Source organism: Pollachius pollachius (genome assembly GCF_949987615.1).
Source record: "Pollachius pollachius genome assembly, chromosome: 15".
NCBI lineage: Eukaryota > Metazoa > Chordata > Actinopteri > Gadiformes > Gadidae > Pollachius > Pollachius pollachius.
In genome coordinates, this window is record NC_136948.1 from 14358193 (window position 1) to 14380781 (window position 22589).

Consider the following 22589-nt stretch of genomic DNA (forward strand, 5'->3'; position numbering starts at 1 on the left):
TTTATCATGTTTAAACCTTAGGTAGCCCACGTCATCGACTCCGGTTTGTAATCACTGAGTTAAAGGGATACATCACCCATTCAGAACCGGCGTTCTATCATTATAAAATCGCTATTGTAACATAAAAAATAAGTTGTTTTTCCCTCAGTCTAACCCAGTGTTCCCTTGGCCCAGCTTTCCTGATCTAATTTTCTCCTGAGATGACGTCAAATGATGCGTCATCTCGGGAGAACTTTACATGCCTGCTAGAAGGAGTAGAGTCCAGCTGCAGCCCCGGAGAACAACACCCTGGCGTGACAAAAACAACCCAGGCGCTACGGAAATACTCTGGTGCGACGGAAGTGATTTTTTAAAACTTTTTTTACACACCGCTATCAGAAACCAAAGATCAACCATTGAAGTAAGTGAGACTGTCAATATGCTTAATATATTGAGTAATATTCATGTTAAAGCCGTGCCGTGGTTTATTTACTTTTCGCTAAATTCGAATATAATAATACCGTGCCCTTTTTCAAAAATTAGCTGCCCTTCGTTCGCTGAAGTAAGTGAGAGATAACATGAATATTACTCAATATATTAAGCATATTGACAGTCTCCAAATAAGTACTGTCTAGTACTTTTCTAAATCGCGGAAGTGATCAGTATGTAGCAGTGGTGTGCGGGTACATAAATGACCGCAAATCGGACCTCAAATATTAGGCCTTATATAAAAATAATGCACCCAACCCGCTCATTTAAAAATAATGCTCTTGATTAGTTTAATCATAGCCTTACTGGCTTACATGAAACTGACATCCCATTCAGATGCATTTAAGAAAAGAACTTACAGATCTACAAGATTTTTTTACCGTGAAAAGAGGAAGATCTCGCGTGGACCGTGATTTAGAAAGGTACAAGACACGCCTCCTCCTACTACGAGTTACGCCTACTACAAGTTACACCTCCGTTTTGCATGACGCAGACCAAGGGCGTAGGAACCGGGGGGGACGGAGGGGACGTGTCCCCTCCAATATTGGAGACAGGCACATTTGTCCCACCAAAAAATTATACCCGGGGGAGAAAAATATTTTATTTTATTTTGAAAGCGCAACACAGCGTCTTGTCACTGCTTCTTATTCTAAAAAACTGGATGATTGAGCGTGCAATTAAAGAATTGATTTGATATTTATGAGTTCATTACTGCCATTCATAATTTGTTTTCCTTTACATTGACAAATGTATCTTTTTAGTAGAATAAAATATATTTGTGAATTTTTTCACTGTAGTTAATTTATGACATATTTCTGTTCAAACCATTAACGGATCTGTCAGGTTTCCAATATGTGTCCCCCCCAATGTTAAACTCATTCCTACGCCCCTGACGCAGACAGACCCTAATCGGACGCAGACGGATACTATTGGAAAGTTTGCTCGCGCTACCATTCGCGCTAGGACCATGGGTCCTTCCCCCTCCAAACGGGCGGTGCAGCGTGGTAGTAGTTTGAGGATTTCTTACTTTTGAGCCAGAGACACTTTCTGCCTTTTCTCAGGCTAGGATGAACCGATTTCATTAGTTTTTTTTGCACATTTATAATACATATAATTATTTACTTCATATAACTTTCATATCTCCACCGGTGAAGTATCCCTTTAAGGCTACTTTTCTCAAGGAATAGGAAAATAATAAAAGAAGGAAAATAAGAATAAGAGATGCGAGTGAGGTTGAAGAGAAGGAGATACGTTTGTGGATTAGTTTTTGGTCGGTCTATGTATCTTTCTAAATCGAAATGTGTAATCACAACATGAATTAAAAATACACGGCAGATGCGGCGGCTGATACACGTGTTATCCCAGTAAAATACGTCAAACACATTGCTCTTCATGTACAGTAAGCGTAATGTAGCCTATCTTTGAAGATAATAAGAAATGGGCGGGACGTAAAGACTAGAGCACTTGTGTACGTTTATTGGACAAAGTGTAAATGGGCGGACCTAATAACCGACGTCAGTGATTTGTTATTCTGTACAAATGGGCGGGATTACTGATTTCTGGGATTTCAATTGGAGAAAAAAAGAATAGCCTTTTGTCTATTGGTTCGTTGAACATTGGCGCGGACGGGATTTCATAGTTTAAAATTTAGTACAAGGGTAGCGGTGATAGCGGGTTAGGGGTTTCGTGGCTACGAAGTTCTTGTTTATCGTTTTGATTCCAGGTCGTCTTTTTCAGTCCGGTACAAATCAAAAAGTAACAATGGCTGAAGTGGAGCCACTGAAGGCAAGTATCAATTCATCATTATTTCCGTGGATGTTGTTGATGTGAAGCATGAGGTAGCAGCTAACGTTGTCGTCGACCTACCGTTACCATCTTAAACTGAGCATACTTTGCAGTCTGTCCCATATACTGTGTACATAAACTGTGTGCGTCAAAGTCAATCATTCAGAATCAAAGTTTGTTTGCATTTGCATCCTTAACCTTAACGGCTGTAGGCTAACTACCTGTTCGTACCTACGGCGCTATCAATGCGGTCTGAGGGCCCACCACTTCGTTATGGACGTTTTTATTCTTATCCGCCGTTAAGATGAAAATAAGATTTCGTTTTAAGGTGTTAATGGTGGTAATCTGTGTCACAGTAACCGAGCTATAACTGTTTACATATCAGAGCGTACTTTAACCGTACATATTTGACTGTACATATAAAGTACTTTAGTCCAAATCTAAAACTTATTGTCAAAGTGAAATTGATATTCTGAAATTGATATCCTTGATATTCAATCAAATGAAAATATTTCGTACGCCTTGCCACAGAGCTTGTTCGATAACAAGCAGAAGGAGAAGTCTAAGAAGAACGAAAATAGGCTCTCGGTGGAGAGGATCTACCAGAAGAAGACCCAGCTTGAGCACATCCTGCTCCGACCTGACTCCTACATCGGCTCTGTGGAGCCCGTTACGCAGGTATAAGATACGAAATATCTGGTACCCCCCTCGTTGTCGCCTCCTATAACAGATATGAACCGTTAAGTGGTACAAGCAACCGTGATTCCCTCTGAAACTACATTACCTTTTTTAGCTTGGGACTAACGTATTACACTTGTCGGCCTACCATTAATGGACGTGTTGCAGGTTAACCGGAAGTTTAGATTAATGGGTACAATAAAGCACTCAAAATAATTATATCATTTATAAAATGTCTCCAAAATGGTGTTAAGGTCCAGTTTTTGTAGTTTTTGGCAGTAACGGGTGTTTTCTAACGACAATCGGTGATGACGTCACGTTGGCAGACGTGGTGGAAGGTAGCCTCAGCCTAGTACTAGAACTATTCAAATTAAAAAAAACTTGAACTATTTGTCCCCAGGGGGGCATTTGAAGGCACATAGAGCAGAAGTATTTACAAAGGACAAGGTTAGGTCCAAACATAAAAACAAAACAAAAACACAGCGTTGCTACCTGACAGACAGTACACACAAGTCAAAGGTGTGTACAAATACACAAAATATATATAAAATATGTACAGTGTATGTTAATAAATGGAGAACTGACTCTTAAAGGTGTAAAAAGTGTAAAATATGACAGAAATATAAAGTGCAATCAATTAATGAATACCAAAATGAATCCTGCAACACAGTCTTTAAAGCTTTCAGTGCCAACACCCTTTTGGAATTAATATTTAGTTAATGAAACCACAAAAGTATAGCAATAATACAAATGAACAGCATGCATGGGTCAATGGGTTTTATTCTTTAGTTTCACCAGAGTTGCATTGTGGAGGTTTCAAGCAGTTTTCTGTTCTTTCTCAGCAAATGTGGGTGTATGATGAAGATGAGGGACTGAACTCTCGTGATGTCTGCTTCGTACCGGGGCTGTACAAGATCTTTGACGAGATACTTGGTGAGCAAAGGACCTTTTTGGAAATTACATTATAGCTATATCTTAATTTTCTCCTTTGCAGTCAAGTTTGCATCTTGCAGTGTCAAAGGAGCTGTATCATTAGTCTTTTATCCAACGGTCACTTGTTTGCTCTTCCTACGTTTACAGTGAACGCCGCGGACAACAAGCAGCGAGACAAGGGCATGTCCTGCATCAAGATCAATATTGACCCGTACGTATGAAATCTGAAACTTTGAAACTACACTACCTCTGGAGATTTACCAAATGGAAATCATAACAAACCACACAAATTATACTGTTTAAAGATTCCCCCATTCAAGTCATTCAGCAGGCTGTTTTATGCAAGTGGCTTGCAGAGAATATTTATTGAATATTTTTTCTCCATGTTTGAGCAAGTAGGTGTTGCAGATCTGGCTCCAGACTTGACACTATTGTTTGTTGTAGTCATATTAAGATGTTGTTCTTTGGTCTCCCAGTGAGAACAACCTGATCAGTGTGTGGAACAACGGGAAGGGGATCCCTGTGGTGCAGCACAAGGTAGAGAAGGTCTTCGTTCCAGCCCTTATCTTCGGACAGCTGCTCACCTCCAGTAACTACGACGACGACCAGAAGAAAGTAACCGGTACGGTCAATAACAATCAAAGACTCTCTAACAAATTAAATATAGTTTGTTTCAGGACATGGACCACAAGTGGCTAGAAGGAAAAGCAACACATTATCTTCTTTACATCCGCTGTTCTAGGTGGACGTAATGGTTACGGCGCTAAGCTCTGCAACATCTTCAGCACCAAGTTCACGGTGGAGACTGCGTGCAAGCAGTCCAAAAAGAGTTTCAAGCAGGTATGGAACATTCCCTTGCTTTATTGAAAGCATCACTTTGCATTGATCACCCATTGTCCCCAAGCTAACTCTGCATTAATGTTTTTGCTCCCCAGTCCTGGTACGACAACATGGGCCGGACCAGTGATTCCAAGATCAAGGCCTTTGAGGGCGAAGAGTTCACCTGCATCACCTTCCAGCCTGACCTGGCCAAGTTTAAGATGAGCACGCTGGACAAAGACACGGTGGCCCTCATGACGAGGCGAGCCTACGACATCGCCGGCGCCTCTAAGGGCATCCACGTTATCCTCAATGGCAAGAAACTGCCCGTGAGTTTACCACCAAACATGACCCTTCTGTCTTCTCAGGCTCTCAGTGGCAACTTTTTCATGATCTACAGCCTTTGCCAAGTAATGACTAAATTATTTGAAATATAAACCCAAAATTTCACTCACATTTTATTTTTTAAATAGAACCAGGGTCTGCATACTATATCCTAACGTAGCACAACCAAACCCTCCAGATATGTGACATCACCCTCACGTCACACTACCTTTTCCCCAGGTGACCGGGTTCCGCAGCTACGTGAACATGTACCTGAAGGACAAGATGGACGAGACGGGCCAGCCGCTCACCGTGGTCCATGAGGTGGTGAACGACCGCTGGGAGGTGTGCCTCGCCATGAGCGAGAAGGGCTTCCAGCAGGTCAGCTTCGTCAACAGCATCGCGACCACCAAGGTGAGCCGGCTGCTGGCGTCCACACTGAATGTGGACGTGAAGAATCACAACCGTAGCAGCACCAGGCCCTGAGGTCGGCTGATTTGTAACCAGATGGGATAGGTCTGAACCCTGATCCCTCTTCCTCTACCATGCAGGGCGGGAGACATACCGACCATGTGGCCGACCAGGTGGTCTCCAAGCTCATCGAGGTGGTGAAGAAGAAGAACAAGGCAGGGGTGGTGGTGAAGCCCTTCCAGGTGAGGACTCCTTTCACCTCTTAAGGCTACGTTATATTGCCCTCTACTTTCAGTCCACCACGAACACGCAGTATGAGGGAGAAAAATAACGTTTAGCATTAAAATTATTCATATAATTGCATTTTTATTTAGATTTTTACTTTCTTAATGGTGTCCTGTCCACCCACTGGATGGATACTACCAGCTATCTCAAAAGGCAATCAGTTGAGCTTGTAAGTCATTTCCAACCTAACGACCCTTCTCCCCGTGCCCGATGTCCAGGTGAAGAACCACCTGTGGCTGTTTGTCAACTGTCTGATCGAGAACCCCACCTTCGACTCTCAGACCAAGGAGAACATGACCCTGCAGCAGAAGAGCTTCGGCTCCACCTGCTCCCTCAGCGACAAGTTCATCAAGCAGGTACGGAGAACCGCACCCGTCAAGCACATGGGCCATGCAGAATGCTTCTTCTTAGGCAGGAATCACATTTTACTAGATGGGACAGGAACAATTAAGTATAATAAGTAGGGGTGTACGGTATAGAAAGTACACCGGTGTGAATTTGCGCTACGGTATGGATTTTTCGTTACCATGAGACCGGTATGACAGTTTTGCGTGTAACACGTTACAAAGTAAGTAACGCGTTAATACAGTAACGTGATAAATTTTTCTTGTAAAGAGTAAAGTTACGCGCAACTACTGAAAATATGGTAACGAAACGTAGTTCCTTTTTCAATTCCTTACGACAAAAAAAGCCAGCGGTGGAACACGATAACAAACGCCGTCACTGTATACCTGTGTTAGGACATGGTTCCCTTTCAAAATGTCGATAGGGCAATAAAGAGATTGTCAAAACACTCGATCCCAGGTACGCGTTACCTGCCTGTACATACTTCTGCCAAATTGAGATGCCAAAACTATACGGCAAGGTCCGCGAGCAAGTGGAGAAAAAATCCATACTATTAAACATTAGTGTTTTTCAGTGATGGAAGAAACTTGAGAAAAGATTTTGCATTCTTAATTTTTTATGCAGTTTTGCTGCCTAACCAGTATTATACCTCTTCAGAAGCCTTTATATCGAAATTAGAAAATAAAATTAACATACCGTGATATAATACCGTTACCGTCTATGCCTCAAATCATACCGTGATATACATTTAAGTCCATACCGTACAGCCCTAAATAGGAATGTACAATTATATACATGTCATTGCAGAAGTTAATTTAATAAAATATAACAAAAAATATATATTACTATTATAATTGAACTGGTTTTAGAGTTGTGATTATCTCCCATTCGCCCTCCTCAGGCGACAGCATGCGGGGTGGTTGAGAGCATCATGAACTGGGTGAAGTTCAAAGCCCAGACGCAGCTCAACAAGAAGTGCTCCGCTGTCAAGCACTCCAAGATCAAGGGTGTGCCCAAGCTGGACGATGCCAACGACGCCGGTAATTTGGAACGGCCCAATATTGTTGTGTCGACTTGTGTTGGAATAAAATGATAAAAAGCTTTACGCGGATGGAAGCTGAATGTCCGACATCGCCCTCTGTAGGTGGGAAGAACTCGTCCGGCTGCACGCTGATCCTCACCGAGGGGGACTCGGCCAAGACGCTGGCCGTGTCCGGGCTGGGAGTGGTTGGCCGGGACCGCTACGGGGTCTTCCCTCTCCGGGGAAAAATGCTCAACGTACGGGAGGCCTCTCACAAACAGGTGAGGAGCGCCACCCTGGTTCCCATCTTGATGTACTCCCTATAAGGCGGCTGACCATCCTTTCATGTCCCGTGGAGCCTGACCGTGATGTGGTGGCATCTCTGGCCATTTTTGCTCTGTGGCCTCTTAGGAATAACATTTAAGTCATTTCAACATTCAGTCATTTGTATTCACGTTCCTCTACATAACTGTTTTAATGATAGAAGTAGTCCTATTTATGCTCTGTTGTTCAAAATATAAAGCTTTGCCACTTGTGTCCGACCATGTTATGTTGACCTGGCTCCCCCTCCCCCTCTCCAGATTATGGAGAACGCTGAAATCAACAACATCATCAAGATCCTGGGTCTGCAGTACAGGAAGAACTACAGTGACCCAGAGTCCCTGAAGAGCCTGCGCTACGGAAAGCTCATGATCATGACAGATCAGGTGTGAACACGGCCTCCTCCTCCTACTGTAGTCCGCATAAGGGAACCCTAATGCATCTGGAAACTAATGGGAATGCAGCCTTACTTTAGCTGTTTAGTAAAATGTGCTTCAAGCCGAGTTTTTTTTATATATATATATATATATATATATTTTTTTAAATGCGCTTTAAGCTCCATTGATGTTTGTTTTATGGAAACTATATATGGTGCTATTTGATAGCACTGAGATACTGTATACCAAAGAGTGGTTGTTTTCTTTTTTCTATAATGTGCCAAAAGTGCTGCCGGCAATTATTACTGTTTCCTACTGCTCTCAGAGGGTGAGGCACGGCTACTGTCTTATCCTTCCATCAGAAAAGACATAGACGTTCTTTGTATTGAGACAAAGAAAAGCTTTTACCTAATGCTTGTCTAAAGCCCAGTTCAGACCGAAGATTCGCCTCGCAACTCGCAATTCCTTGCGACGAGACGGGCTGCAACGTTCTAAAAACTGGGCAGTTCACACTGCTGCACCGGGCGGCAACGTCAGGTGGTTTCCCTAGCAACTGTGAACGCTCTGGCACAGCTGAGAGCCGCATCAGTATCAGGATCAGGCTAAAAAGTAGCCTAACTTAGGTTTGCGATAAGGTTGCTTGAGCGAGCACCCCAATTTACCCTCCCAGACACTGTCCTTAGGAGGCTTGTCGGGTTAAAAAAAAAGTGGTCAGCTAAATAAAGAATATGTTGGCGTTTTTGCACTAAATAGTTAACCGCATTTGTAGCCTATACTCATTCTTGCATTCGGGAGTATGCAAATTATTCTAAAGAGGTCTAGACTCCGTGCGCAACCCGCCTTCTCCAGGAAACTTGATAAGACGGTGAAATCGCCGGGCGTGCCAAGCTGCGATCGAACCGGCTTGGCAATGTAAAAAGGCCTAATGAAAAGGAGAAGACGGCGAGTTAGAAAGCTGAGAATATGGAGCCGCAGTTGGGTAGGCCTACTTCAGTGGCAGAAACAGGGTGCCTACGCCAATCTTTGTAGAGATTTCTATGGGCAAAAACTTGGTTTATTTTTATTGATCCCCTTTGAGAATTTGTTTGTAAAGGGTTGGGTCTAGGCTATATTCTCGCCTTTCTCCTTTGTAAAGCGCATTGTAGGCCTATGAACTGGGCTTAAAATGTTTTAGCTACGGAACCTAATAAATGTATTACTTTTGTGTTCTAGTTCAACCATTTTCAATGCTTGATTGTAAAGCTCATAGTGATTGATGTTTTGTGATCTTCTGCTGACAGGATCAAGATGGCTCCCACATCAAGGGCCTCCTCATCAACTTCATCCACCACAACTGGCCCTCTTTGCTGCACCATCCCTTCTTGGAGGAGTTCATCACACCCATCATCAAGGTACTGATCAACAAATGTACCTTCTGTTGATAACAGCCCCTAGCCCCAGTGAGTACTCTTACTTTGAATAACCTTTTGATCTGTTATTCAAATGTGTAGCCAACACGGGGTAGGTGAATAAAACTGCCTTCTGCTGGTAAAACAATGAACTGACTACATTCTGACTTCATATTGTGCTGCGGCAGGACACTCATCTAAACTATAAGATCTTTTTACTGTGTATCTTGAGGCACTTTCTATATTAAGTCCTTCTATTTATCCTCTTAGGCCACTCTGAAGAAGACAGTGCTGTCTTTCTACAGTATCCCAGAGTTTGACGAGTGGAAGGAAAACCAGGCCAACTACAAATCTTGGAAAGTGAAATACTACAAAGGTTTGTTCCAGACCCCTGTGTGGTAGTAAGACCCAACAAGTAAGCCCTCCGGTCACTCGGAACCTTTCCAAAGAGCGTTGCCGTGTGCGTGTGAAAAGGTTTGCCTAACGTAGTTCTGCGGGTATCCAGGTTTGGGTACCAGCACGTCGCAGGAAGCCAAGGAGTACTTCTCGGACATGCAGAGACATCGCGTTACCTTCAAGTACAGCGGCCCCGAAGACGACGAAGCCATTACCCTGGTGAGCAGGACACGTCCACCACCACAGCACTATGGTCATGTTCTGTTGTTCAGGCGACTGAACAGTAGTGATGGGTCGGTCGCCAACGTTTCGGTCAGAACGAACGAATCCCGAAGGTGAACGACGAGAACTGATTACCAAATCAAGGGAACTGATTCTTTTTTTTCTTCTTCTTTTTTTTAAACGTATAACAAAAATATAGTCACCTGAATAAAATATTCAAACGAACAGTTTCGTCTCCCCGCGACCTTATATTGATTGAGTCTAAAACGTTCTCAACGATTCAGCCAATGAGAGTACTACAGCAGTTAGCAATCACGTTGCCATGGCCCATGGGTAAACAAAGGGTAAGGCACCACCACACAAGTTAACTAACGATCGCTGTAGACTTCAATATCATGCAAGCACTTTATGTTTTCTTTTTATTTTGTTCTACATCACAATTGCATGCTTTAATAAAGTATTGTTTTTACCTACCATTACGAGTCTCGTTTGGTCTAGTAGGGAATTCGCACAATGGTGCTTCACTGCTTATTAGGGCTTCTTGGAAGATGCCATTTAATTCTAACTGCGCCCCATTATGTATTAATGATATTTATGCTTTTTATATATGCTTAATTTTTACACTAAACCTGGATAATTTCACCAGAACATTAGAAAGTAGTAGGCTACATGCATGTTGGTAAACATTTATTCCATAATTTCTGATTCCGTACCAAATGACGTAACAGACCATCAGACTTAACGAATGAATCAAACAAACGAATCGTGATAGTGAATGGAACTGAAAGAACTGATTCCCGGAAAAGAACCGTTATGCCCATACCTACTGAACAGAGACAGGGTCGATGCTTGACCAATAATATAGACCGATGCCAGTTTCTTTTTCCATCAAGACTGGATCATCTGTGTGCTGGATAATAACACAATCCAGTGTCCCAGAGTATCAAGTATTTGTTCAATTTGTAGTGGAAGATCTGACCGTTGTATCCCTTTCCTGCCCCCCAGGCCTTTAGCAGGAAGAAGGTGGATGAGCGCAAGGTGTGGCTCACCAACTTCATGACGAACCGGCGTCAGCGCAGGGAACACAACCTGCCTGAGGTAGTCCCCAAGCCAACCTCCTTTCTTTCATCTGTCTGTGTGTGTCAGTATTATAAAGCATACCGCCCCCTCTCTGCCTGAGTAACCTGGGCCCTCCCTCATGCAGGAGTACCTCTACGGCAAGGCCACCAAGTCCCTGTCCTACAACGATTTTGTCAACAAGGAGCTGGTGCAGTTCTCCAACTCGGACAACGAGCGGTCCCTCGCCTGCCTGGTGGACGGTGAGTCACTGTGGTCACCGCACTCAAGGCTTCCAATGGTAGAAACGGAAGTCAGTGCCAATAAGTACTGCGTGTGCAAGTTATAAAAGAACAACTAGGCAGGGTAGCTAAAGCAATCGGAAAGGTCAGTCTTATTATATTTATTTTTTACTCTAGAATTAGGGGTAGTAAGGTTTTACCAATAGATAGTGCATCCAAGTAATCTCCCAAGACTAGCTAAAACAACATGGTAGCGAGATGTTCTCTCTAGAAGAGGTGAGTTTATCCTCTACTGCTATTCTAGTAGCCGATGGATTCTGCAGCAGCCAGAGGTCCTAGCTATAAAGGTGTAAAAGGCTCACCCTGTATATTATGCATTTCTTCCGTGCAGGTTTTAAGCCGGGCCAGAGGAAGGTGCTGTTCAGCTGCATCAAGAGGAACGACAAGCGGGAGGTGAAGGTAGCCCAGCTGGCTGGCTCGGTGGCAGAGATGTCTGCCTATCACCATGGAGAGGTCAGCACCAGCAGACCTCAGATCTGTTACCGTTCTCGGTTATGGTCAAACAATATGTTTGAAAAGACATGCCTGAATTGCCATTCGACATTAAAGTAGTTTTTGTGAGCGTTGTGCCATTGAGGTTTCTACCATTGCCGACGTTGGTGTTGTGCGTTTCAGGTCTCTCTGATGATGACCATCATCAACCTGGCTCAGAACTTTGTGGGGAGCAACAACTTGAATCTGCTGCAGCCTATGGGTCAGTTCGGCACTCGGCTCAACGGCGGCAAGGACTCTGCCAGCCCTCGATACATCTTCACCATGCTCAGGTCAGCGGCGATTGGATCAGGGATCGAAGCACACAGGAGTAGAGTTGGAAAGGCTGCACCTACAGATCACAGGCCCTCTTTGTTGCTCCAACATTGTTTTACATACTATTGCATACAACGTGGCTGTGAAAATAGGACGACTATAAATCAAACTGGAAATATGTACATTTGGTTTTAGTCAAGTAACGCACCAGTCTAGGTCCATTATTTTATCTTAGTAATTATAATGAGCCTGGTGTAGAGGTTCTGGACAATCTGGTTATTACACAAATTAATAAATGAGCAACTCTTTGATAAATGAACAATCAATGAAATATTTTTTTGTTTTAAACATGCATCTATATTTATTATGGGTGAAAACGTCATGTCAAGTCGTATAAGAGTGTTTTTAAATAAACTTAGAATTACATTTGTATATTATTCTAAAACTTATTTTCATGGTCATCATCAGGATAAAACCCTGTTTCTAATCGTCTATCCCTCCCTTCTGCCGGCAGTCCTCTGACCCGGCTGATCTTCCCCCCCGTGGACGACAACCTGCTCAAGTACAACTACGACGACAACCAGCGGGTGGAGCCCGAGTGGTACATCCCCATCCTGCCCATGGTGCTGCTGAACGGCGCGGAGGGCATCGGCACCGGCTGGGCCAGTAAGATCCCCAACTACGACGTCCACGAGGTCGTCAGCAACCTGAACCGCATGCTGGATGGCCAGGAACCCCTGCCCATGGTGAGCGGACCTGGGTCCCGTGGGAACGTCGTCCGGTGGGAAACATCTACCGGTCAACCTGCTGTTTTAATATGTAGCTAAGGAATACCTCTCTGACCTCCCATGTCAGAGAATACCACCCATTCTCTGACACTACCTCAGACTTTGTAACTTGGTCAATATTTTATCGTTAAATTTTGTTCAAAGGTTTAACAAATCGACACACTTGTATCTTCAATAATCGTATCTTGCATTTTTTTCTATGCAGTTTTGCGGCCTAACCACTATTTTAACCCTTCAGAAGCATTTATATCGAAATTAGAAGACAATATTAACATGCCATGATATAATACTGTTACTGTCTATGCCTCAAATCATACTGTGATACACATTTTAGTCCATACCGTACAGCCCTAGGTTAATGTTTAAGGAACAAGTTTCTAAACCACAATTGTTTTGCATTGGCAGCTTCCCAGCTTCAAAGGGTTCTGCGGTGCTGTCGATCAACTGGAGGCCAACCAGTACCTGATCAGTGGAGAGGTGGCCATCCTCGACTCCACGACCATCGAGATCTCCGAGCTGCCAGTCAAAACCTGGACGCAGGTTAGTCCTTCTGGCGCTTATTCTGCTGCCAGCACTTCTGCCCTAGTTTAGTTTTAGTTGTTTCTAAAAACAACTGTGTTGTGTAACAGGATCAATTCGATTATTTGAGTGGTAGAGGCAGAATAATCCCTGAACACGGAGCAACACTGGCTATTTGTTATTATTATAACAATTATCTGAAGGAGTATGTCCACAATCATCTGACCCAATATGCAACAATTATATCATTTAATATCCCAGATATTTAATGAAAAATGTATATAGATATAGAACATATAAGATGCAATTTGGGATGTTTGACTCCCAGTAAGGTTCTGTGGTCAAACCTCAACGTCTGCAGCCAACCTGAAGGCATCCTTGAGCATAATGCCAAGCCTCCGCCTTTTTTATAATTAAAATGATATTGAAGAAAACACAAAGACACTTTGGATGCGGGCTCGATGACTCAGGGGTCCCTTTTGATCAGAGCGTATCTCACCACCACACTCCTCCCTTTCCCCAGACCTACAAGGAGAACGTTCTCGAGGCCATGCTGATGGGCACGGAAAAGATTCCCGCTCTGATCACGGACTACAAGGAGTACCACACGGACACCACCGTGCGCTTCGTGGTCAAGATGGCGGAGGAGAAGCTGCTGGAGGCCGAGGCGGCCGGCCTCCACAAGGTGTTCAAGCTCCAGAACACCCTCACCTGCCACTCCATGGTGAGGAGGACACACACGCCCTCTCCCCCTGAAGCTCATCTCAAACATTGTAATGTATTTCCAGGACCCTTATGAATCTGGCCTTTTATTCATGCTACTATTCAGGCCATGGCCTACAACAGGAGTATTAAAGTAGACTTAAATTAGTCCACAAATGTAAAATTACTTGTAGTGGACGGCCACAAGACAGACTACAGCGATGCTGTCCTTTCAAAGGTCATGGCTGGGAACTACAGGAGAGTAAAGGGAGAGCTTTTTGGGACGGCCTCAACCGATGATTACAACTCTGCTGGAAGGGATCAGGCTTGTGGGGTTTCCCGTTTGATGCCTAGATCATTCAAATCTTGCAGTGTCTTCACTGTCCAATGTCCTGGACTCAGAGAAGGCTACACGCTCGCGTAGGCCCTAGTGTGTCACGGTCAACTCCTCTCTGGAGAAGCTTTCCTGGACTCACATCTTCACGTACTTCTCTCAACCAACCCAACCCATGTCTGCGCTCCCAGGTGCTGTTTGACTACGCGGGCAGCTTGCAAAAGTATGAATCGGTGATGGACATCCTGAAGGAGTTCTTCAAGCTCAGGATGAAGTACTACGGCCTGAGGAAGGAGTGGCTGCTGGGCATGCTGGGCGCCGAGAGCTCCAAGCTCAGCAACCAGGCCCGCTTCATCCTGGAGAAGATCCAGGGCACCCTGGTCATCGGTGCGTCGCCCTAGCCCCCCAGTCCACATTTCTATACCTATGAACCATGCTATGGTGGTGCTGTTCTTGAACTCGGTTGTGTTTTGCCCTTCAGAGAACAAGCCCAAGAAGGAGCTGATCTCCATGCTGGAGCAGATGGGCTACGACTCAGACCCGGTCAAGGTCTGGAAGGGCGCTCAGAAGGTAGGACTCCTCCCACTGTCCCTCACCCTGGGATAGAAATCAAACACCCCAAGCCAGAAGTTAGAATGTCCACACAGCATAGAAAGTGTGCGTGTGTTACAAATGATGACTTTTTTTTTTTTTTAATGTTATTGAGCCTCTATCGTTTGAAGTCCACTGGCCATTCTATAGTCTTTCACTCCCTAAATCACTAAACGCTTGGCACCCGTGAATCATGGGGTGCGTTCCAAAACCATGTCGTGCTGCAGCCTCCTGCCTTTCACCATACCTCCAAGGTGACAATTGGAATGGAGCCATATCGTTTTGCTAATTCCGTGCTTGTGTGGGCAGTCTGAGCAAGAGATAGAGGGCGAAGCCGTTGATGAGGAGAAGGAGGACACCACTGGGCCGGACTTCAACTACCTGCTGAGCATGCCCATGTGGTTCCTCACCAAGGAGAAGAAGGAGGAGCTGTGCAGGCAGAGAGACGCCAAGGTCTGTGTCCTTCAGGGCTCTGATGTTGAGCTGCTGCCCTTTTGAGTGGAGCTAAGGGTCCTACATTTAAGTGAATAAATTATTGATAAATGATCTGAAACACTGGAAAGTTTTCAAGCTAATTTTTCAAGCTAAACGAAGCAATTGTTTGTTACTTTTTACTTCATAAATGAATGAAACAGAATAATAAGAACAATCAGAATTGTTCTTCACCAATAAGGTTGGATCCATTGCTTTCTTGCTTCATCATCTCTGGTGCGTCTCTGACCTCCTCAATGTTGTATCCTACAGATGACTGAGCTGAACACGCTCAAGAAGAAGACTGCCACTGATCTGTGGAGAGAAGACCTTGCTGCCTTCATGGAGGAACTTGAGGTACCCAACCGTCCCAAGAACCCACCCACCCTCCTAGAAGAATCGTTAACCCAGACTTTAAATCATCTCGAACAAGGCCTTTTGCTTAAGTGACTGGCACATCCCTGTTATCTGCCTGCTAAATATTCTACTATTTATACTTTTAAAATCGGGGCTCAGGACGTTTGGTAGTGTGCATTGGTACGGAAGTGAAGAACAATGTAGAGTTAATCGCTTAATAATGAGAGCGTTCACGGTAATATGTGATACTAATCGTATCTTGTAATAACGAGGAAACTTGTTGCCGTATGGAAAGGGAACATGTTCTGTTTGGGCCAGTTGGTAGAATTCAGGTTAAGGTTTTAATACATAAAAATTATATAGCACCATTTTTTTGTGAAGGCATTTTACAAGTGATGAAGATCAATTACTAATGAATCTCAATGATGGTCTTTAGGCCGGGCCCATCCTTTGAAGGCCTTTCATCCAATGGGATCATTGCCTATGTCTAGCACTCTGAATGTCCTTTTGTGTGGGGTCCACTGGACGACCTGCGTGTACCTCCTCTCCCAGCGTGTGGAGCAGCGGGAGAAGGAGGAGAGCGCCTCGGTGCCGGTGGTGAAGGGCAAGATGGGCCGGGCCAAGCCGCTGAAGGTGAAGCAGGAGACGTTGCCCACGCCGCAGGGCCGCCGCGTCATCCCGCGCATCACCACCGCCGTCAGGGCTGACGCCAGCCGCAAGGCCGGCGAAGCCAAGCGCGGTCGCAAGGTCAAAGTAAGCACTGGTCCTCCCCCAGGCCCGCCCCGTCCTTCCTCTGACCGGAGACCTCTGTACTAAGGTCACATCGGGGTCTGGGGCGACCTCAGCGCTTCACCAAAACTGATTTCAGATTGAACGTAGTGGTCTGGCTTCTAGCGTGTCTTTATGTATCTTGTGGCTTGGAAGCTGCCCCCTGAAGCGGTCTGAATATTTGACTTGAATAAACGTAGCGCCTATTGATGGTGTTGATTTCCTTGCTGTTGATTTGCTATCCATTCAGTTAACTGGTTGGTTAGAGAGTGGAGGAACGTCACATCCTTCATCTCATCTAGGCAATCTGCTTGGACGTTATTTGATTATGATGATATATACAACCTCATCTTCTTTAGTCCAGGAGTTTTCTCTTTCTTATTTGGCATTCAAGTCAATGGAGTAAAACGTGTTGTCTTGGTCTCTTCTTTGCTCTGGTTTCCAGACTGAAGTGGCGATGAAGATAGAGTTTGACGGGGAGGAGGAGAACACACTAGAGTCTGTTCCGCTGGCTAAAAGAGTCCGGGCCAGTGCCAAGGAGAAGGGTGAGGATTACTGCCGTGTTACTCCGGATGCATTTTATTCATTTAAGAAGGTCAAGCATTATTGTATATATTTACATTTAGAAAAGCCTCCATGTATCCCACCACTGCCCTGCTCTTCTGAATGATATAACATTTAAATAACACAATCTGCCCTCTTCAGCTGCGTCCAAGACTGGCAAGCAGACCAAGGCCCCCACCACCAAGAAGGGCTCCTCATCCAGTGAGGAGCCGTCTGAGTCCGGCAGCGAGATGGAGGTGTATGCAGAGACGGACGAGCTTGTGGCCCCAAGGGAAAAGATTGAGCGGAAAACCAAAGGTGAGGCCCCCTAACCTTTTTGGTTTTTAATGTTTTTTTAAAATAATTATTATTATGGTCAACAGATGATAATCTCTCGATCCCACACCCCAAAAACATACATGATGGCTAACAGCCCCAGATTATCCTGATCGGTGCACCCCTACTTGCCTCCCATGTTTCAATTTTTTCCCGTCAAATATTGTACTATGTATGTTGTGGTCCAGTGGGTCAGGTTTTTTGTGCCACTGTATGTCCAATCCGCTGAATATCCAATACGACCATCCCAGTGTTAAATATGCACCTAGCAATCACCTGAAATATGACCGTCGCTGCTGAATTTCTTTTTTTTTAACGAGGAGAGGAGAGCTTCAGCTTATCTCTTTAAAGAACGAATGTTATATTATTTTGCGCTACGTAAAATAATATAACATTCCGTGCGCTACGGACTCTGGATATGCGCTTCATATCCAGGTCAATTCACACACTTGTGAGTAAAGCATATAAACCGAGAGGAGAGCTCCTTCTTATCTCTTTAAAGAACGAATGTTATATTATTTTGCGCTACGGACGCTTCATATCCAGGTCAATTCACACACCTGTGAGTAAAGCATATAAACGGAGAGGAACTTCCGTAAAGTTGGAAATAAATTGGCAGATTCTGAGTTTGCGGTTCAATAGATCATCAGTGAAATATCGTTGCGACAAAATTGAGTGTAGTAACCTAGAGAACCAGCTACAACATTGTTTTCATCCAAACGAGCGGTCTTTAGCGAACGGTGAATTGCCTTGGCTTCTATGAGCTGTTGGCTTTCAGCCACGAGCTTAGAGACCGTCTGCAAAGTGCAAAACTGAAAACGACCACAATGGTAAGATTTCAACAGCGTCGCCATTATTGACTCTAGAGCCCCAAAACTTGTTCCATAGAGGTATGGCCCCTTTATGTTCCTAATACAACCTTTAATTTTGAAAAATATATCTCTTGTTTTTTTTTCCGCTCGCAAAAACATTGCGGGCGAAAAAAAAAAAAGTTTCACCTCCGCTGCTGCATCTCCATCCTAGGGGAAACACTATATTCCTTATGTGGGCAGGCCTCAGTCTGGCGTGGTCTTACGATATCCCTGTACGCAGACGTCATTAATACGATCCGTTTGTCCCACGACGTGGCTCGACCCCAGCGGCCGTCAAATACAGCCGGTCGGACAGTGACGACGAGTTTGACAACTGGAAGAAGGCCAGCGCCCCCAACCCTAGGGTGTTCGAGAGCGACGACGACTCTTACCTGCCCGAGCCCAGCAAGGCGTTGAGCGAATCCACGACAGTCAAGGAAGCCACGGGCAAGTCGAGCTGTAAGTGATAAACTCTTCTGCACACGTTTTAAACATGGTTCCACTGCTTACTCTGCAGGTAACCATAACGGCTATGGTTGCCCTATGTAGGGTAAAGTCAGCTGGCTCACACCCCCTTTAATCAGTCTTTTCATTGAATGCTCCTTCCAGCCCAGTCTGACATCGACGCCGTGAGCTCAAAGCCTCCAGCCAAGCCCAGGGCCAAGATGGCAGCTCCCAGGAAGGCCCCCGCCACCAAGAAGGCCCCCGCCACCAAGAAGGCCCCGGGGTCCAGAAAGAAGACTGCAGGTACCGCCTGCTATACCTCACTGGCTGTTGCTCTGGGTTTTAAGGAGATTTCTTAATTATTCAGCCCGCTTGACTTTCAGGCAGTGTTCTCAGAGGAAACCATTACCAGTGTTAACGGTTCTTCAGAGGCCAATGTCGATGTTTGTCAACGTTATCTGAAGACTTTATCGTCTGGTCAATATTGTAGTCTGCAAAGCTTCAACAGAATGGATATTTGACATGAACACTGTTGGGGGGGGGTTTGGTTAATTTAAGTGAAATATTAAGTCTACTGGGATTTGAGGCGGTATTCTCAGATGGTTAGTGCACCGTTGCCCTTTTGGTTGTCAATGAGCTAGGTTCAGGAACAGTTTTTGAGTAAACAAAAAATTTAAATGTTTGAAATTTGAGTGAAATTACCTGAATAATCCTTTATAAAGAGTTTAACAATGTGTAACTTCATCATTAATTGTGGGTCCATTGTGAATCTCTTTCCCCAACAGACGCAAAACAGCCCTCTATCCTGGACGTCCTGACCAAGCCCAAAACGGCCTCCAAGACCGCAGCCAAAGCTAAGCTGTCGTCCGACTGCAGCGACGATGAGGCCCCACCCAAGGCCCTGGTAACCAAGGTGAAGCCCCCGGCAAAACGCAAGCAGATCAAAGACAGCGACTCGGACAGCGAGTCCGATAACCTCATGGCGCGCATCCGCGGCAAGACCACCACCACCGCCGCAGCCACTAAGGTGAGCGTTTGAAGAGAGTACTGGTACCAGGCTGTCGTCTGGTTGGTTGAGATGTTATTGATATCGTACATCACTCAAATATATGTTCATTTAGAATTTATTTTTATTTTTTACCAAGCTTTTAGAAATATTCCTCTAACAAATCTGAACTAGGAGGCCTAATCTTTTGCTCTAACGTGCATGTCCGGTTTTGTTGTAGAAAGCCAAGGTGTGGGATGATGACAGCTTCATGGTATCTGACCAGGAGGATGCCGCTTCGGTTGCCGTGGCAGCGAGAGACAAGCCTTCGCGCACCAAGAAGCCCTTCTCATACAAGTTGGACTCCGACTCAGATGAATTGGGATTCTGAATTCTTATACAAGTTTTTAAAAGTTAAATGGCCTGCAATCAGAGTGAATGTTTTGACCCGCTTACATATATAGTTTAAGGCTTAATTGTTTTCCGTTTAGATCTTGTAAATATTTCAGTGGTTGTCTGTTTTTTACACAATAAATTCATTTATACGGTTAGGACTGGACTTCAAGCATCTTGGATTGTGTGTGCCTCTCCATTCTTCCTCCAGACTGTGGGACCTTGGTTTCCAAATGACCTGCAAAATTTGCTCTCATTAGAAAAGACGACATTGGACAACTGAGCAACAGACTAGTCCCTTTTTTCTTTAGCCTAGGTAAGACCGTTCTGACGTTGTTTGTTGTTCAAGAGCAGCTTGACAAGAGGAATATGACAAGCCTATGTCCCGGATCGGCCTGTGTGTGGTGGCTCTTGATGCAGTAACTCCAGCCTCAGTCCACTCCTTGTGAAGCTCCCCCACACTATTGGGTAGGAAAAACAGGACGTATCCCTTATAAAACAAATCAACCATTACCTTATCTTAACACTTATCTTTGCCATGCATTGAAAGGCTTCAATAAATAACTATGATACAAGTTAAATTTAAATACTAAAGGGCAGACTTTAATCACAGCTTCCCTTAACCAATGCACTGGTTATTAGTGATGTTACGGTTTGCATCGGGGCGTGTGTCGAGTATGTCGGCTCCTCCCCCCCAGCGAAGCTCCGCTTCGAGTAGGATTCACATTGGCGAAATGACGTAGCGTGTGACGTTCGAGGCTTTGCCTCGGGCTGCTGCTTCGAAATATGGGTTCAGTATTGGCGGGACATTTCGACTATAAAGATGTCCCGTACAAGAATACAAACTTGCGGGATATTGTCAGTAGTTGGAGACAGTTTGATCATTGCATTTGCGGAAGTATCAAGCAACATATCACGTTCATTAGTCATCATGGAGTTTGCTAAAAAAAAAGGTTTTCCCCTGTTTGGGAGCATTTTGATGCTGCTATCCATTTTAAAGCATGGTTTGGCAAGTAGTAGCGTAATGTTTTTTAATGTTGTCTTTTGTATTGGTTGTTTTTGTTTGTATAGGTGAAATGCCTAATCTGCAACAATCTTCTTCGTTATAATAACAATACATCTTCCATGTTGAGGCATTACCGTGCCCTTCATGAGAAAGAGGAGGCACCCCAGCACCTGCTGGGACTTGCAAGGTGCGTTTTGGTGTCGCTTCTTTTTTATGCATGATGCATTATAAGAGGGCTATACCATTAGGTTACTGCTTGTTCACTTGTTTTGTCTCTTTCGCCCAGCTTCCAGGAAAAAGGTACTGGACGAGGCCTTAGTGGACATGGTGGTGAAGGATTGCCAGCCTTTTACTGTGGTCGACGACCAGGGATTCAGGGGGCTGGTGAAATGACTTGACCCTTCATATGTTCTGCCCACCAGACAGGTATATATTATGTTATCATTCATTAACCTACATTATATATCTCTTTAAAAGTCATGCTAAAAAGTGTTCTTGTTTTCTCAGGCTTTAAAGGCCATGGTGAAGGAACGCTACCACCAAGGCAAAAGGGCAGCCAAGGCCCTTGTTCAGCAGGCTGCTGCAGTCAGTCTTACATCTGATATGTGGACATCCATGAATATGGAGGCCTACCTTGTAGTCACCTGCCACTTTATTGCAGATGGTGTGCTGAATGCACACCATCAAAGCACTTTCACTGTCCTGTTGCCTAAACACATAATTTACAAAAAGACAGTACCCAGTTCCAAGAACACTTTAATGGCTATTGAATTAATCACTCATTGTCAGTCATCATGCAGTGTGATAGAACTTCGATCTATCAATCACTTCGAGTATTATTAGTACTGTAGCTGATAAGACACTCTTTCGCCAAATGTTTTATTTTCTAGCATGAGCTCTGGAGATATTTATGAATTGCACACATCACTGAAATTACTTCAATTCTCAAGATTTAATGTTTCGGCACACGAAACAAATCATTTTGGGTTGGGTTGTCATAATTTCATTCACCACTAGATGTCCCTAGCGTACTCATTTGAAGCTTCGAGCACGAACCACTTTGGTGGTTCACCTGGCTGCTAGGCTTCGACGTTTCATGAGGCATCATCTCGGCACCGCTACTGGTTATCCTATTTGATTTATATGATTGTAAGCCCGACATTCAAGTGACGCCATAAACAAGTTAAATGACTGCATTTGCGTTTTATTCTTTTATTGAAATAGATTGGTAGAAGCGAAATAACAGTGAAGTATTATTTACCAACGCTACTTCCATGTGAAATACCAAGTAATTTCCTTATCCCTACCAACGTCCACCTCTACCAATCCATCACCCTGTGCAGCTTTGTCATTTCCCCGTTCAAGGTCTGACCCGGACCCTTCAACCTCTTCACGTCTCTCTCCATGCCTCTCTCTCGTCCCCTCCTCCTCACGTCCATCATCAGCCCAGGGTGTGGTGCCCTTCTCCGCTGAAGAGGGCGTCTCCCTCGGAGCCACAGTGACATGTGGGTCCACCACCGTCTTCTTCTTCAGCAGACCGAGCCCCAGCCTATCACCAGAGAACTCGTTTGCCTTATCTTCCTCCTTCATCACTGACCAACCCATGGATCCCGACTCGTCGCT

At 44.6% G+C, this 22589-nt stretch overlaps 1 protein-coding gene across 1 annotated transcript; it reads left to right on the forward strand.

The window, feature by feature from the left end:
• The first annotated feature begins 2120 nt into the window (after positions 1-2120).
• On the forward strand, positions 2121-20116 carry top2a (DNA topoisomerase II alpha). The gene is made up of 34 exons (XM_079752921.1): positions 2121-2253; positions 2785-2931; positions 3774-3864; positions 4012-4075; positions 4341-4486; positions 4607-4704; positions 4800-5012; positions 5248-5421; positions 5559-5660; positions 5922-6059; positions 6950-7088; positions 7193-7350; positions 7651-7776; positions 9048-9158; positions 9426-9531; positions 9661-9770; positions 10779-10871; positions 10978-11092; positions 11463-11584; positions 11747-11895; positions 12393-12624; positions 13072-13206; positions 13709-13909; positions 14413-14608; positions 14703-14791; positions 15122-15265; positions 15557-15640; positions 16193-16393; positions 16854-16953; positions 17114-17269; positions 18427-18597; positions 18748-18885; positions 19368-19609; positions 19809-20116. The coding sequence occupies exons 1-34, from the start codon at positions 2230-2232 to the stop codon at positions 19956-19958; spliced, it is 4665 nt and encodes a 1554-aa protein (XP_079609047.1). The 5' UTR covers positions 2121-2229; the 3' UTR covers positions 19959-20116.
• The last annotated feature ends 2473 nt before the right edge of the window (positions 20117-22589 follow it).

Excerpts from the sequence above, each read along its gene's own strand:
- top2a (XM_079752921.1), top strand. The coding sequence starts at position 2,230 with ATGGCTGAAGTGGAGCCACTGAAG. Across the intron at positions 3,865-4,011 it reads GATCTTTGACGAGATACTTG|TGAACGCCGCGGACAACAAG; the intron begins GTGAGCAAAGGA and ends CTACGTTTACAG. Across the intron at positions 13,207-13,708 it reads CAGTCAAAACCTGGACGCAG|ACCTACAAGGAGAACGTTCT; the intron begins GTTAGTCCTTCT and ends CCCTTTCCCCAG.